The sequence below is a fragment of the Geotrypetes seraphini genome, chromosome 9, assembly GCF_902459505.1.
Source record: "Geotrypetes seraphini chromosome 9, aGeoSer1.1, whole genome shotgun sequence".
Classification (NCBI taxonomy): Eukaryota; Metazoa; Chordata; class Amphibia; order Gymnophiona; family Dermophiidae; genus Geotrypetes; species Geotrypetes seraphini.
The window spans coordinates 181,306,847-181,323,903 of NC_047092.1; the positions used below are offsets into that span (position 1 = coordinate 181,306,847).

A 17,057-nucleotide genomic window follows, 5' to 3' on the forward strand; every position below is an offset into this window, starting at 1 on the left:
ATGTTGCTACTCTTTGGGATTCTGGAATCTTGCTACTCTTTGGGATTCTGGAATTTTGCTATGCTTTGGGGTTCCGGAATCTTGCTACGCTTTGGGGTTCTGGAATCTTGCTATGCTTTGGGGTTCCGGAATCTTGCTACTCTTTGGGATTCCGGAATCTTTCTGTTCTTTGGGATTCTGTATAGAATGTTGCTATTCTTTGAGATTCTGGAATCTTCTTGCTCTTGGGATTCCGGAATATTTCTATTCTTTGGGATTCTGTATAGAATGTTGCTACTCTTTGGGATTCTGCCAAGCACCTGTGACCTGGATTGACCACTGTTGGAAGCAGGATATTTGGCAACATGGGCCATTGGTCTGAGCCACTATAGCAACACTTATGCTTATTTTACTAAACTGTGTTAGATGCTACCACACACCTAATGCCGCTTTTTGACATGCTCAGGTGTCCTGAGTAACTGACAAATTAGCATGCACTAACTCACATGCTATAATACATTTTTGGGTGGACGAGGCACATCAGGGGATGAAGAATGGGCAAGGGCATCCACATTAGTGAGTGCTAACACAGAAATACCACCTAAGGGTTGCGTGCCAACCGTAACATGATTTCATGGCTGAACATCAGATATTTTACCGCTGCAGTGGGAAAAACCCATGTAATGATGCACTAAGGCCATTTTTTGCCACAGCTTAATAAAAAGACCCTTTAATCAGTTATTTTGCTCTGGTTGAAAATTGTCTTCTTCCCCCTCTCCTCAATAAAGCTATCATGGTGAAAAACAGCTTGCATTGTAAGCAGGGCTGGGAGGTATAACTGAAGCAAACAGTCGGTATTTAAATAGGAAAAAGTTTCTAATTGTGGTATGGGTTTGTGGTGTGCTGACCTTTGAACCATGAGTGTTTTGAACTGAGAAGAGGGACTGGGCCTTATATACTGCCTTTTTGCAGGTTTACATCCAGGTTACTTCAAGCATTTTCCCTCTTTGTCCCTGTGGGCTCACAATCTAGCCAGGGCAGTGGAAGATTGAAGGCTACTTTTGTTAAGGTGCAGAATAGAGCGTGCTAAATTGCCCCACGAGCTAGACCTTAATGCCAGCACTGAGCTGGCGTTATTCTAGAAGTGTACTGCGTGGTATAGCGCATGGTAATTTCATGCGTGCGCTAAAAACACTAGCGCACCTTAGTAAAAGGAGCCCTAAGTGACTTACCCAGGGTCATAGGAGCAGCATGGGGTTTGAACCCATAACCTCAGGGTGCAGAGGCTGTAGCTCTAACCACTGCGCCACACTCTCCATTCTTATTATTTGCTTGTTGAATGATTTATTACGAATGTCATATTTAATCTGGAGTAGCAACATTCCATACAGATTTCCTAAAGAGTAGCAAAATTCCAGAACCCCAAAGAGTGCAACATTCCATGCAGAATCTCCAAAAAGTAGCAACATTCCATGTGGAATCCCCAAAGAGTAACATCATTCCATACGGAATCCCCAAAGAGTAGCAACATTCCATGTGGAATCCCCAAAGAGTAGCAACATTCCATATGGAATCCCCAAAAAGTAGCAACATTCCATGCGAAATCCCCAATAAGTAGCAACATTCCATGTGGAATCCCCAATAAGTAGCAACATTCCATGTGGAATCCCCAAAGAGTAGCTACATTCCATGTGGAATCCTCAAAGAGTAGCAACATTCCATTATCTCAGAGTAAGCAAGATTCTGGAATCCCAAAGAGTAGCAACATTCCATGCAGAATCCTCATAGAGTAGCAACATTCCATGTGGAATCCCCAAAGAGTAACAACATTCCATGCGGAATCCCCAAAGAGTAGCAACATTCCATGCGGAATCCCCAAAGAGTAGCAACATTCCATGCGGAATCCCCAAAGAGTAGCAACATTCCATGCGGAATCCCCAAAGAGTAGCAACATTCCATGCTACCGATCCAGGGCAAGCAGTGGTTTCTCCCATGTCTTTCTCAATAGCAGACTATGAACCTTTCCTCCAAGAATTTGTCCAAACCTATAAGCCCATCTATGTTAATTGCTGTTACCATATCCTCTGGTAATGAGTTCCAGAACTTAACTATTCTCATGAGTGAAAAAATATTTCCTCCTAATGGTTTTAAAAGAATTTCCCTGTAACTTTATCGTTTGCCCCCTAGTCTTTCTAATTTTTCATGGATTCACTCACTGGGGCTTACTGCAGCTTGGTAAAAAGAGCCCTATGTACCTAATACTTATTAAAATTTTAGGACACATACATTTATTAAATTGTTTCTTCATAAATTATACTGCAATTGAAATTTTTTTAGAAAAGTTGGTATGATTCGGGTGATCAGAGTTAAATTCTTCCCTTTGTTTTGCATATTTTCACCCAATTTTTGTCTTATTAGCATCTCCATATCAGAATAAGATTTGAGATTTGCTTTGTTTTGTCCTAGACTGGCACCTTAACAGAAGATGGGCTTGATTTGTGGGGTGTCATCCCTTCAGCCAGAGACTGGTATGCCCGACTACGGATTAAATTCACATTCTGTCTTTATTCCCATTATAAACCCAGCAACAGCGAAAGAGACGAAAAACATCAAGGTTGACTCAACACGATTCATGTTTTGGCTGTGAGGCCATCGCTTCATCATTGGCGCTTTTCACTGACTGCGTCTCAGAATGAAGAATAACTGTAAAACCCTCCCAACGTCATTATAGGCTCCTTTTACGAAGCCGCGTTAGCACCTTTTTAACGTGCGCTAACCCCTGCGCTAGCCGAAAAACGACCGCCTGCTCAAAAGGAGACGGTAGCGGCAAGCTCGGCCGGCAAATTAGCGCGCGCTAATACGCACGTTACACCGCTAACGCAGCTTCGTAAAAGGAGCCGTATGTGTAGTTCAGGTTTATCAACTGTACTAAGTGCGCTAGCGTTTTTAGCGCGCGCAGGAAATCACCGCGCGCTACGCTTCTAGAGCTAACGCCAGCTCAATGTCTAGCGTTAAGGTCTAGCGCACGGAGAAATGTAGCGCGCGCTATTCCGTGTGTTAAAACCCTAACGCACCTTAGTAAAAGGAGCCCTAAATCTTCACGGAGTGCAAGCAAGAAGCTGGGACCCAGCCAAAGGCCAGAAAAAGTCTTGATCAAATATGAAGGACGGGCTGCAAACACACGACCCATTTAGCACCTACTTATTTCCATGTGTGTGTGCTAAACTTTAGTAAAAGGGCCCCAAAGATCAATGAATTAAAGAGCAAATATTGACTTCAGTGGGCTCATGTATTGGTAGCCAGGGCAAACTGATCAATGCAGGGGAAGTATGAGTATATTTAATGTAATGTAATGTAATGTAATTTATTTCTTATATACCGCTACATCCGTTAGGTTCTAAGCGGTTTACAGAAAATATACATTAAGATTAGAAATAAGAAAGGTACTTGAAAAATTCCCTTACTGTCCCGAAGGCTCACAATCTAACTAAAGTACCTGGAGGGTAATAGAGAAGTGAAAAGTAGAGTTAGAGGAAAAATAAAAATAAAATAAACATTTTAACAAGACAGCATTGATCTAAATACTTTGGAAGGTAGAAGAGAGGAGAGAAAGGAATAGAAGCAGAAGGGGGAGCCGTTGAACAGTAGAATTCTGGAAAAATAGAACAAAACAAAGACAAAAGGCAAAACAATAGATAAGATTAAAGATAAATCATAAGCTGGAAAGAAAAATAAAATAAAACTTTGTCTTCAATCCACGGTTTCAGCGTCAGTGATGAAGTGGAGCAAGTAAGTTTAGGAGGAGCGATTGACGTTTCCAGAAAGGGCTTCTTCTTTAACCACGTCAAGTCACCAACCGGCCAGAACAGGTCTGCATCAGATGCAATATCTCAATCGATGGGGGTATAAGCCTCAAAAGCTTCTTATTTAAAGACGCAGATGACTGTTAATTGATCTATGGGGCTTTCCTCGCTCATTTTCTACACTAAAATGGATTTTTCCCTTTCCCCCTGTTATTATCCTTAATTGTTCTCTCTTTCTTTCAAATTGTATTTCTCCCCACTATCCTATTATCTCATGTAAGTAAAGATATGTCATTAATAGTTTAACTGGACCCCTTTTTAAATTTTTGGGTGTAAAACGCTTAGAATTTATGATTTGCGTTTTATCAAAGTTTTAATAAACTTGAAACTACACAGATAAAATCAAAGCTTGTATAAGACAAAAGGAACAAAACATGGTGGAAACATTCAAGATACTGAAGGGGATAGACTTAGTAGATAAAGACAGGTTGTTCACCCTCTCCAAGGTAGGGAGAACAAGAGGATACTCTCTAAAGCTAAAAGGGGATAGATTCCGTGCAAACGTAAGGAAGTTCTTCACCCAGAGAGTGGTGGAAAACTGGAACGCTCTTCCGGAGGCTGTTATAGGGGAAAACACCCTCCAGGGACTCAAGACAAAGTTAGACAAGTTCCTGCTGAACCGGAACGTACGCAGGTAGGGCTGGTCTCGGTTAGGGCACTGGTTTTTGACCTAGGGGCCGCCGCGTGAACATACTGCTGGGCACGATGGATCACTGGTCTGACCCAGCAGCGGCAATTCTTATGTTCTTAGTGTCTCTCAAACTTTTTTTAGCCACGGCACACTAACGGAGCATATGTTTTTTGCAGCACAGTAAACAGAGCAAAACCAACAAAAAATTAAATTTATTTAAAGTTCTTTAAGCTATGTATGGGTAATTGTAACAAGGGTGAAACTAAAGTAAATAGAATGAAATTGCTAATCAATGGGATGGATGTGCTTGTTTTTTTTAATACACATGAACTCAAAGCGCAGCTCGATAGTGAACAAGCAAACACGCATTTCATCATCCATCACCATCTGCAGTCGATCTCTTTGTTTCGATTTAATTTCTGGCCAAGCTGAAAATCCAAGTTCACAAAGATAAGAAGATCCAAACGGTAACAAAGCCTCGATTACTTTGTTGCTCAAGTTAGGAAAACCACTGCGTAAAAAATAAAACTAAAATTACTTGCTGCTAATTTTCAAGGACTGCTACTACTGTTGTTTATCATTTCTATAGCACTGAAAGGCATACGGAGCGCTGTACATTTAACCTACAATAGACGGTCCCTGCTCAGAAGAGCTTGCAATCTAATTTGGACCGACAGACAGGACCAATCACATCAAAGAATGATGCTTGTCTGGGCGGTTGTATCCTTATGCACACAGACACTCATAACATCTATTCTAGTGTATACTTATGAAGGGGATTTTTAAAATTAAAGTAAAATTCTGGAACCTCTTGTGGCACACCCAGAATCTCTTCGGGGCCCATTCTAGATGCTCACAGAACTTGAGAATTTATTTAACATCCTTCCTGCTGATCCAACTCGGTGTTTATTGTCTACATGTCCTGGATATCTACTATAATAAAACCCTAAGCCGCGCATGCGCACTCCCACCTGCGTGCTCCCGTTTTCCGTGCACTGTAGGGCACCGCAGGTAGGAGTGCGCATGCGCGCGAATCTCTCTCTCTTTCTCTCTTCCCCCGAGGCAGCTTCAGGCTGCGGCAGCGTTAGGCCACGGTGGCTGTCGGCGGCTGCAGGCCACGGCGGGCGAGCACAGAGCACGGAGCCACCAGCAGCGGGTGGCGGTCAGCCCGAGAAACCCCTGACCTACAGGCCGGGCCGAAGTTTCTGTTTTAACTTAAAAGACGCTGCAGCGGCTCCTCTCACGAGCTGCTCCTGCGTCGGAGAAGGCGGCGATCGTGAGAGGAGCCGCCGGAAAGTTACACTGGTCGGGGCTCGGGCTGTTCGGTTCATGCAGGCTCCTCTCGCGGTAAATGGAGGGAGAGGGAATGCTGCGGCTGCTGCACAGGGAAGTAGGGAAGGAGATAGGAAGAAAGACACAGGGACAGGGGCAGGGAGAGAGACAGAAAGACAGACAGACAAAGGGGGCCAGGGAGGGAGAGAGACAGAAAGAAAGACAGCGGGAGGAAGAGAGACAGAAAGAAAAAGACAGGGGTAGGGAGAGAAACAGAAAGAAAGACAGACATACCACCAGCGGGAGGAAGGGAGACAGAAAGAAAAGAAGAAAGACACAGGGACAGGGAGAGACACAGAAAGACAGATAGACAAAGGGGGCCAGGGAGAGAGACAGACAGAAAGAAAGATAGCGGGACAGAGAGAGAGACAGAAATAAAGACAGACAGACATATATTCTAGCACCCGTTAATGTAATGGGCTAAAATACTAGTATGAGTATAATACACAAACATAAAATCATAACATACAAAAATCAAGAACCCAAAAAATATACCAAGTATCCTTAAGTCACCATCAGTATTTTCTCACATTATTATACATTAGGCCTGAGTAAAGAGATGTGTTTTTCAACTGTTTTTTGAAGCTACAATATAGATCGCACGCTTCTCAGATCATATATATTTAACTTTAGTCTTAAATTGTTTCAGTTTCCTGAAGGTTCACAAGTTCTCCTCTGGGAACACCCTGCCCTGGAGTCCTCTACTGGGAGCGATGGCCAGCTGTCATTCACTAATTGTCCTTGATGGACAAGTCCAGGGAGATCCTTTGGACCTGAAAATGTTTGAAGGCACCAATTGGGTACTTATCATTTTTCCCTACTCTCACATTAACATATATGTATGCTTTTGTTTCTTGCTTGCTGTATTTTTGTAGATTGGGTGGGAAAGTAGATCGTTTTAAGTATTTGGGAATTATAATTCACTTTCATTTGAATTTTGAGAAGCAAGTTTCATCTACAGTTGTGAAAGGATTTGGGGCATTAAGACAACTTAGAGCTATTCGAGATTTTTTGGATGAGAAATCGTAACATACTTTAATCCATGTTTTAGTTCTATCTAAATTGGATTATGGCAACTTGGTATATAATAATAATAATAATAATAATAACTTTATTTTTGTATACCGCCATACCCAAGGAGTTCTAGGCGGTTTACATTAGATTAACAAAAAATTACAAGTGGTTTAAAAACAATTGAACAATATTAGGAGCAAGGAGGTAGAATGAAGTTAGGAGAAGAGAGGGGGGTAGGTTAGGGGGGGAGGGGGTGGGTAGGTAGGTTGGGAAAAGAGAGGTGGAAGGGGGGAGGAGGAGATTGTTGTTCATTGGAGAGGGGTGTTAGGTGTCTTGTCCATGGAATAATGTAATGTAATGTAATGTAATTTATTTCTTATATACCGCTACATCCGTTAGGTTCTAAGCGGTTTACAGAAAATATACATTAAGATTAGAAATAAGAAAGGTACTTGGAAAATTCCCTTACTGTCCCGAAGGCTCACAATCTAACTAAAGTACCTGGAGGGTAATAGTGAAGTGAAAAGTAGAGTTAGAGGAAAAATAAAAATAAAATAAACAGCATTGATCTAAATACTTTGGAAGGTAGAAGAGAGGAGAGAAAGGAATAGAAGCAGAATGGGTCAGCGTCAGTGATGAAGTGGAGCAAGTAAGTTTAGGAGGAGCGATTGACGTATCCAGAAAGGGCTTCTTCTGGCCGACAGTCCCAGGATGCCTATGTCTTCTCCCCTGCGATGTTCTCCCATCCATGCATTCCCTCCCAGACACACTGCCCGTGCCCCAGCCGCTCCAAGGAGGCTGCCCCAGATGAGGTCCACGGTGAATGCAGGATTCTCTCCTCTGCGGGAAAGCCTCCCGGAACCGACAGTCGATCTTCTTAGCGGATTGCAGGGGGGGAAGAGTTCACACTCTTGGTAGGATCGGGTCTGAGTGCTCTCGGTGGTTGTGGCTGGTCTCATTGCTGCTTAGATGTAAAAGCAGTTGATCTCCACTGCTGCTGATATTTAAAAGCAGGCAGATTGATCTCTCCAATGGACTGCAGGGGGAGGAGTTCACGCTCCTGGCAGGATCGGGTCTGTGGGCTCTTGGTGGTTGCGGATGTACCCGCTGCTGCTTAGGTGTAAAAGCAGTTGTTTTCCCAATGCTGCTGATATTTAAAAGCAGGCAGATTGATCTCTCCAACAAATTGTATGGTGAAGAGCACACACGTCTGGCTGGATTGGGACAAAGGCTCTCGATAGTGGCGGCTGGTCTTGGTGCTGCTTAGGTGTAAAAGCAGTTGATCTCCTACTTCTGATGATATTTAAAAGCAAGCATATTGATTTTTCCAACGGAATGCTGGGGGAAGAGCTTACTTGTTTGGCTGGATATGGGCAAAGGGCTCTCGGTAGTGGTGGCTGGTCCTGTTGCTGCTTAGGTGTAAAAAACAGTTGATCTTCCTAGTGGACTGCAGGGGGAGGTGGAGCTCAAACTCTTGGCTGGATTGAATCTGTGGGCTCTTGGTAGTTGCGGATAGTTCCACTGCTGCTGAGGTGTAAAAAGCAGTTGATTTCCCACTGTTGCTGATATTTAAAAGCAGGTAGATTGATCTCTCCAATGGACTGCAGAGGGAGGAACTCACATGCCTGGCTGGATCAGGGCAAAGGTCTCTTGGTAGTGGTGGCTGGTCCTGCTGCTGCTGAGGTGTAAAAGCAGGTAGATTGATCTCTCCAATGGACTGCAGAGGTTGGTGGGTTGGTCCCGTTGCTGCTTAGGTGTAAAAGCAATTGATCTCCCACTGCTGCTGATATTTAAAAGCAGGCAGATTGTCCAGGGAGAGGAGCTCTGCACTCAAACTGCCATCCTCCTTGCCTCCAAGAATAGGTGAGTTTTGAGAGATTTTCTAAACCCAAGGTAGGTGGGGGCCTCAAGGACAATTTGGGCTAGCCATGGGTTCAGTTTGGCAGCCTGGAAGGCAAAAGTTTTATCGGGAATAACAGTTGGGCAACTGAAACGTTTACAAACAGTACAAAATGCGGTCCCTCTCCCCGTCCGTGCATATCAGCTTCTCTCCTCCCCAGCATATACGGTTCCTTCCGATTATTAATCCCCAAATGCATTACTCTGCATTTCTTTGCACTGAATTTTAGTTGTCAGGCATTAGACCATTCCTCTAACTTTTGCAGATCCTTTTTCATATTTTCCACTCCCTCTTCGGTGTCTGTCAGTATAACTTTAAAAGTATTTATAAACAATGCGATGATTAATTGGCAGCCAATGTGCTGTTTTCAAATGTTGGGTGATATGATCAAATTTCCGCAGATTATATATTAATCGAATTGCCGTATTTTGTAATCTCCAAATTTCTATTTACCCAATATCTGCGTGTGGAGGGACATAATCAAAAAATGGGCCTAAGTCTGAGGTTGAACATTTTGTGCAAGCCGTCCACAAACCCCGCAGGATAAATGTCCATTTTTAAAGCTGTCAATCGTCTATCTTTTATTTTTGAAAATGAGCTGGGTGGGAAATGCCTCATTAAAAGGCATTTCCCACCCAGGAAAACTGTGGACTTCCCTCTCCTTCAGATTCATCGAGCTCTGGAACAACCTTACCTCCCCTCTTCTAAACCTGAGTGCTCTTCAACCCTTCTGTAAACATCTGAAAACCTGGCTCTTCTCCAAAACCTAACACTCCCCCCTCTTCTGACATCCTAGCCCTCTAACATTCTTCTCCCCTCTGATCTTCATCTAGCCCTTCCATGGAGTTCCTTTCTCATTACAATTCCTGTAAACCGTGCCGAGCTCCACAACTACGGAGATGGTGCGGTATACAAACCCAAGGTTTAGTTTAGTTTAGTTAGTCTAGCTTTTTTGCCCCAGGAATCTCCATCAGCTGAGCCGGTTTCGGGGGTTCCTGGCGGTTCAGCTGATGGGGATTCCTTCTGCCTATGGGGGTCGTTGTTGTTTTTTTGCTCTTTGAGTGGTGGGAGGCGGTTGTGATCACTGGGAGAGGAAGGTCAGGTCATACCTCAAATCCTTCAGTGGTCTTCTTGTCAGTTTGGGCACCTTTGTGGAAAGTAGACGCAACTCAACTGCCAGCGTCTAAATTCCCTCTAGGAAAGCTTTGATTATGCTTGGGGTACGTCCTAGTTGAAGCCCACCCGATTCCCGCCCATAACACACCTCTCAACATGTCCCTTTGATCTCTGGACCCACAGCAGCTTAGAAGGGCTGCTGCATGTCCAGAAAGTTGGTTTTGATTATCGGCACTTAGACCAGGATGTCCAAGTGCCAACTTAGGGTGGTTTTTGGATGTTTTAAAGTTTTGATTTGTGTTGTGCTGTAATATTGATTTTTGATTATGTATGGTTATTTTATAAGCTAAGATTTTGTTAGGGTATAAATATAGAGCTATAGCATACTGGACTACTGCAATATTATTTACTTGAGCTCCACGAAGAAAACCGCTAGGAGACTTAAAATGATCCAGAACACCGCGGTCCACCTCATATTCAGCCTGAAAAAATGGGAACATGTCACCCCTTTTTACCACAAAGTTCACTGGCTACCCTTTGAATCCAGAGTCCTATTCAAATTCACCTGCTTCTGTTATAAAACAGTATTTGGCCTATCCCCAAGCTACTTAAACCCTCACTTCTACCTGAATCGCATAAACAACCACTCCCGCAGAATTCAGATGTTCGTCTTCCCCTCCCTAAAACTATGTCACTCCGAAAGATTCCTTGACAAAACTTTCACCTTCCAGGCTGCTAAACTGAACCCATGGCTAGCCCAAATTGTCCTTGAGGCCCCCACCTACCTCGGGTTTAGAAAATCTCTCAAAACTCACCTATTCCATGGTCAAGACACCTAACACCCCCCTCCAATGAACCACAACCTCCCCCTTTCCCCTTCCACCTCCCTACCCAGCCTACCCACCTCAATCCTTCCGCCCCCCCACTGTCCTACACACACCCTCCTCTCTCTAACCTCAACTACTTTGTTGCTTCTAATATTGTTCAATTGCTTTGAACCACTTGTAATTTTTTTTGATAAACAAATGTGAACCGCCTAGAACTCCTTGGGTATGGCGGTATACAAAAATAAAGTTATCATTATTATTATTATTATTAAAAGTTTAAGTTCTGGTTATGTAAAACTGTGTCTAGAGCAGGGATGTCAAAGTCCCTCCTCGAGGGCCGCAATCCAGTTGGGTTTTCAGGATTTCCCCAATGAATATGCATGAGATCTATTTGCATGCACTGCTTTCATTGTATGCTAATAGATCTCATGCATATTCATTGGGGAAATCCTTAAAACCCGACTGGATTCCGGCCCTGGAGGACCGGAGTTGTCCACCCCTGCTCTAGAGGCTCTAGGTCAGGGGTGTCAAAGTCCCTCCTCGAGGGCCGCAATCCAGTCGGGTTTTCAGGATTTCCCCAATGAATATGCATGAGATCTATTTGCATGCACTGCTTTCATTGTATGCTAATAGATCTCATGCATATTCATTGGGGAAATCCTGAAAACCCGACTGGATTCCGGCCCTGGAGGACCGGAGTTGTCCACCCCTGCTCTAGAGGCTCTAGGTCAGGGGTGTCAAAGTCCCTCCTCGAGGGCCGCAATCCAGTCGGGCTTTCACGATTTCCCCAATGAATATGCATGAGATCTATTTGCATGCACTGCTTTCATTGTATGCTAATAGATCTCATGCATATTCATTGGGGAAATCCTGAAAACCCGACTGGATTCCGGCCCTGGAGGACCGGAGTTGTCCACCCCTGCTCTAGAGGCTCTAGGTCAGGGGTGTCAAAGTCCCTCCTCGAGGGCCGCAATCCAGTCGGGCTTTCACGATTTCCCCAATGAATATGCATGAGATCTATTTGCCTGCACTGCTTTCATTGTATGCTAATAGATCTCATGCATATTCATTGGGGAAATCCTGAAAACCCAATTGGATTGCGGCCCTTGAGGAGGGACTTTGACATCCCTGGTCTAGAGCTTATACTGATGAGATTGTAAATTGTTGTCCAATTCGTCAGTCCACCAAAAAACCCCGCTTTGCCCCATTCTCTGCCCTTGGAAAGTATATCTGTCTTTTAAAAGTAGCCTCGATGATTCCTCAGCACCTATTTTTAAAAGTATATATCCACCCTGAGTGTGTAAAATGATGTTTTACAAACTCATGTTCCTTATAAAATTATTAAATACATGAAAACGGAGCCTGAAAATTTCTAAAAGAAGAAAAATAAAGCATGCGAACAAGTAGCACCCAATGACGGAGGAGAGTGTGGCGCAGTGGTTAGAGCTACAGCCTCAGCACCCTGAGGTTGTGGGTTCAAATCCAGCACTGCTCCCTGTGACCTTGGGCAAGTCACTTAGGGCTCCTTTTACGAAGGTGCGCTAGCGTTTTTAGCGCGCTAGCCGAAAAACTGCTGCCTGCTCAAGCGGAGGTGGTAGCGGCTAGCGCACACGGCATTTTAGCGCACGCTATTCCGCGCATTCAGGCCCTAACGCGCCTTCGTAAAAGGAGCCCTTAATCCCTCATTGCCCCAGCTACATTAGATAGACTGTGAGCCCACTGGGACAGACAGGGAAAATGTTTAAGTACCTGATTTATAACCTGGGCTGCACCCCACTATTCCACCCTCCACAATTAAACCCCCACCCTTTGAGCTTCTCTCCTGCACTTTACCTGAGCTTCAGGGGCCAGGAGGAATCCCCCATCCTCTTCTGCACCTTTTCTCATGCTCTTTAGTGCCTTGCATTAAGACACTTGGAAAGGAAGAGTGCCCTACCCCCCATGTGGGGTGGGCGGCGGCGACAAAACGGCCAAGGCTGTGCCAACCATGGGGAGGGGTTGGGGAAAGGAGGGGGATAGGCCAATGGGGTGCCGGAAGGGGCGGGCACTAGGAACCACGCTGGGCAGGTGGGCTCCAACACATGCCCCTTTCGGCTAGGTGGCGAGCACGGGTGACACTTGGAATAATCTTATTACTATGATTTCCTCTTAACACAACATTCCTCAGTTAAACACCCTAAATACCCTATTAGCTTGATATGTGCTATTTATTTTAATAATACACTTTGCCTGGGTCCTTTTGCATTTGTACATATTTTGATTCTCTACAGGAAATAGATGCTTCTAGTGCTCTGACAACCAATCAGGAAGAGATTCCAAAAGGAAACCCAATCATCAAACCAGGACCTACAGCCAGCAAGGTAGGTAACAGCAGACCTGTCAACCATGTAAGTGTAGAATTCACCCAACCTTGAACTGGACCATTTCTAGCTGTAGCTGCTCGTCGGTTTCCCACTGTCTTTCCAGTAAAAGACTCTCTCCTAGAGCCCAAATGTTCTCTCTAATATTCAGGACCCCTCCCCCCCAAGGAAAGCTAGAGAAAGGACAAAACCCCCTTCCTTTTCACATGGTTTCACATTTTCTCCTCTATAATTCCTGCATTTTTTTTTTAGTTAGGCACCTAAGTATCCACCAAATCCAATTTATTTCTTTGATTTTATATCCCATTCTCCCAGAAGAGCTCAGAACGGATTACGATTAATGGTAATTATGAGGTGTTAGTGCTGATTGTCATCACCAATTAAGCCTATTAACCAATTAAGCTAGGTAACCACATCGGCACATGTGCCAGTGTAGGTGCCCAACTTTAAGTTTCAAGTTTTCAAGTTTAATAAAATCTTTGATTAATCGCTTAATCACATTTCTAAGCGATGAACATTTAAAAAAAAATTACAATCTTTGGGAAAGAATACAGTACGTTAACAATTTTACATCCAAACAGACTAAAAGACATACTTAACAAACAGTAAACACAAGGAAAACAGAGGATGAAATACAAATTCCTTAAAGAAAAGTAAGGCAATCAGGGTAAAAACGAAAGGCAGGGAGAACAAAAAAAAACACAATAAAATAAGAATTTTTAACCAGCAGATTGTTAACTAATTATCAAAAGCATCCTTAAAAAGAAAAGTTTTTAGATTACTCTTAAATTTCTCCAGATTACGTTCTTCCCTCAAGTAAATAGGGAGAGAATTCCAAGATTGAGCTGCAATGACTGAAAAAATGAATTGCCGTCTTGTATTAACAACCCTAAGAGACGGGATCGTCAATAGGTTTTGTTCATTGGATCTCAGCGTTCTATTTGGAATATACGGGATTAATAATTTATATAGGAATGTTGGAGTTTTATAACATAGGGATTTAAAAGTAAGTATGCATAATTTGTATGTTATCTGGTGAGCTATAGGTAGCCAATGCGCTTTCCTAAGAAGAGGAGTTACATGGTCGAATTTCCTAGTTTTAGTTATAAGTTTAATGGCGGCATTTTGAATAATTTGCAAACGTTTTGTTTCATTCAGAGAAATGCCCTTAAAAAGGGCATTACAATAATCAAGTTTAGGCGGACTATTTTACCAGATTTTCCAGAATGAAAATCCGGACCCAAGGCCCCACCCCGTTCTGCCCGAGCCACGCCCCATTCTGCCTCTCGACAGCCCCGCCCCCCCCAACCTGTTCACTTGATGGGAGAGCATCTGCCCATACACTGGTATGACACGATGATGTCGCATGCATGCACATGACATCACCGAGTTGCATCCGTGCATGCACAGATGCTGTCCTGACGTCGCTGCTAGCTGGAAGCTTTTCAAAATCCAGACAAAGTGCCGGGTTTTGAAAAGCCGCCAGGACCTCCGGATATGTCCTCGTCTGGTAACCCTACCGGAAAGTTTTCATGAGGTGTTACTTGGGTACCGCTTATATGTATCAGTGAAACGGTGGTAGCTACTGGGTAAACTTAGGTCTGTCTTTCTGCTGTCCCAAATTAACTGGATACTTATCCAGGCACTGCCATTCAATATCAAGTTTCAAGTTTATTTAAAACATTTGATTTGATCGCAAAATCCAAATCCAGTGCGATTTACATTTAGTTAAAAATTGGGTTAAAATAAAAAATAAAAAACAAGACAATTACGGTAGTACGATTTTGATAAAATAATACGTTTGAAAAAGGGAGGAGAAAAAAAAGAGGATTAAATACAATTCATAAACAAATAAAAAGGGAAAGGTAATGAAACAAGAGATTGGGGAAGGTTACCCACTTAATTTTCACTTAGCACTACGCCTAGTCCACTGTAAAATAATATAATTTAAATGAATCAGTTAAAAGCGTCCTTAAAAGGCCAACTTTTTAGGAGACTTTTAAACTTACTAAGTAATTTTTCTTCTCTTATGTTGAACGGGAGCGAATTTTAAATTTGAGGGGCTGTAACAGAAAAAAAATCACAGCCCTCCTTGAATAAATGAATTTTAGCGAGGGGACTACTCGTAAAGATTTTTCTTCGGATCTTAAACATTTTGTGGGAATATGTTGAGTAATGCTATTTTATATGTGATTCTGTGATTTACGGGTAACCAATGCTTTTCCTTTAAAAGGGGAGTTGCATGATCGAAATTTTTTTCTTTTAGTGATTATTTTTATTGCGGCATTTTGAAGAATTTGCAGTCTACGTATTTCTTTTATCCCTCAGTAACTCCTGGCTCCATCCAGATTTCACCCCTGGAGCACTCCAGACACTGATTGGATAGTTCTGTGACAATCTGCCCAGATTTTCAGCAGCTGAAAACCCAGGCATGGCCCAATCAGAGCTATTTAACTGTTAGGTAGCGCTGAATATTGGATCCAATTGTCTTTCTCAATGAGTCCCTGATTAGCACTGCTACAACAGAGCGTATCTGTTCCTTTTTTCAGGTTCCCATTGAGGGCATCTCCATCCTGCATCAGTTCCCCTTCTCCTCCAGTGTGCAGAGGATGTCTGTTATCGTCGAGCTGATGGGAGAGGCTAAGGTTGTTGCTTTCATGAAGGGAGCACCAGAGAAAGTGGTCAGTTTTTGCAAGCCAGACACAGGTGAGGGAGTGTGAACTCTAGAGTAACATCTTGAGTTGTCTTCCACTGACAGACCTGATAGGAATTCTCATCGCTGTTACTGTCTCTCAACAAACATGAAGATGACTTTCGGACCTCAGAGGTCATCAGCGCGTGATGCTTTTTGGTAGATGGAAAAATGTTGAAATCCTGCCAGTGCCACAATCTATTCTCTTAGGCTTCCATGGCTGGTGTCGTGATTGTTATGGTTGTCTGGGTCTTGTCGGATCTGAGCGAAATGAATAGAACTGATGTTTCGCTGTACTCAGTGCACTCGGAAGAACCTTACAGCACGATGGCTGAAACAGTTCAACTTAGATGTGATAAAAAAAACCCAGACAATTGCAATATTCATAATAGTTTGCTGAATTCTGGTCAAAGTACGGCCAGGAAGACTTCAAACTATCTGGTAATTAGTGTTGGCAGCTAAGAGAGATAAAAAAGGACAAGTACTTGTGAAATGTCATCTATGAAAAACCCCTCCCTGCCTTTGATAGCATCTCCTTGTATCCCAGCTAAGCCCTGGGGGCAGTTTTCTTATAGATCCAGCTCAGATCACAAGAGAAGGGAAAGGGGCCTGGATGCGCTAAAGTTACCTTGCATAGCGTCGATGGAATTTAATCGACAAAAGTACCCAGTGGCTCGTTGTGTGCTTTTCCATGCGTCCGTTGCAGCCTCTGACTCTGCTACTTTAATCACTAAAGGCCTGGATTCTATATTCCATAGGAGGGGCCTTAGGTACCTGAGCCAAACAGAGCCTTAGGCCCTCCTTCCCGGTACATCCTGGGATGCACTGGGAGGGGCCTAAGACTCTGATTGGTTCAGATACCTAAGACCTTAGATTATAGAATCTGGGCCTTAGTGATTAAAATAGTTTGATACTTACAGTCCATATCATTTTTAAAAATACACAGAGAAGCAACTTTATAATTAAATAGCAGCCCGATTACCTCTAGCCAGGACACTGGCCTCCAAGTGGATCATGATGTGTTTGCATTCCTTTTTCTCCACCTCGTACGTATCGCTGCCAGCCAAGGATCCTGGTGAGAATTTGATATTTAGATTTCATTCTAGTTACACCCCAAATTATATGCCTATGAAAATATTTTATCTCGAACAGTCCCGGACAGCTTTGCAAGGGAGCTCCAGCATTACACATTACAAGGTTTCCGAGTCATTGCCCTGGCGTTTAAGAACCTGCGCATACGGGAGCATGAGAATATGGATAATATTATGAGGTAAGAAAGATCTGCCTAGCCTTCTTGAAACTGTGATTGGACTTTGGACAATGTAATTAACAGGATAAATTCT

At 43.3% G+C, this 17,057-nt stretch overlaps 1 protein-coding gene across 17 annotated transcripts in view; it reads left to right on the plus strand.

Annotated features, from left to right (window-relative positions):
* LOC117366928 (probable cation-transporting ATPase 13A4) overlaps positions 1–17,057 on the plus strand; it is a 111,921-nt gene that overhangs the window by 51,967 nt on the left and 42,897 nt on the right. For all 17 annotated transcript variants that reach the window (XR_004540661.1, XR_004540662.1, XR_004540660.1 and 14 more), the window contains exons 14-18: positions 2,446–2,507; positions 6,455–6,605; positions 12,933–13,022; positions 15,572–15,728; positions 16,867–16,984. Coding sequence is in view for 14 of the 17 variants with exons in the window: in XM_033958975.1 (XP_033814866.1) it covers positions 2,446–2,507; positions 6,455–6,605; positions 12,933–13,022; positions 15,572–15,728; positions 16,867–16,984 (578 nt within the window). In the remaining 3 variants the exon portion in view is untranslated. The remainder of the gene's footprint in view (positions 1–2,445; positions 2,508–6,454; positions 6,606–12,932; positions 13,023–15,571; positions 15,729–16,866; positions 16,985–17,057) is intronic.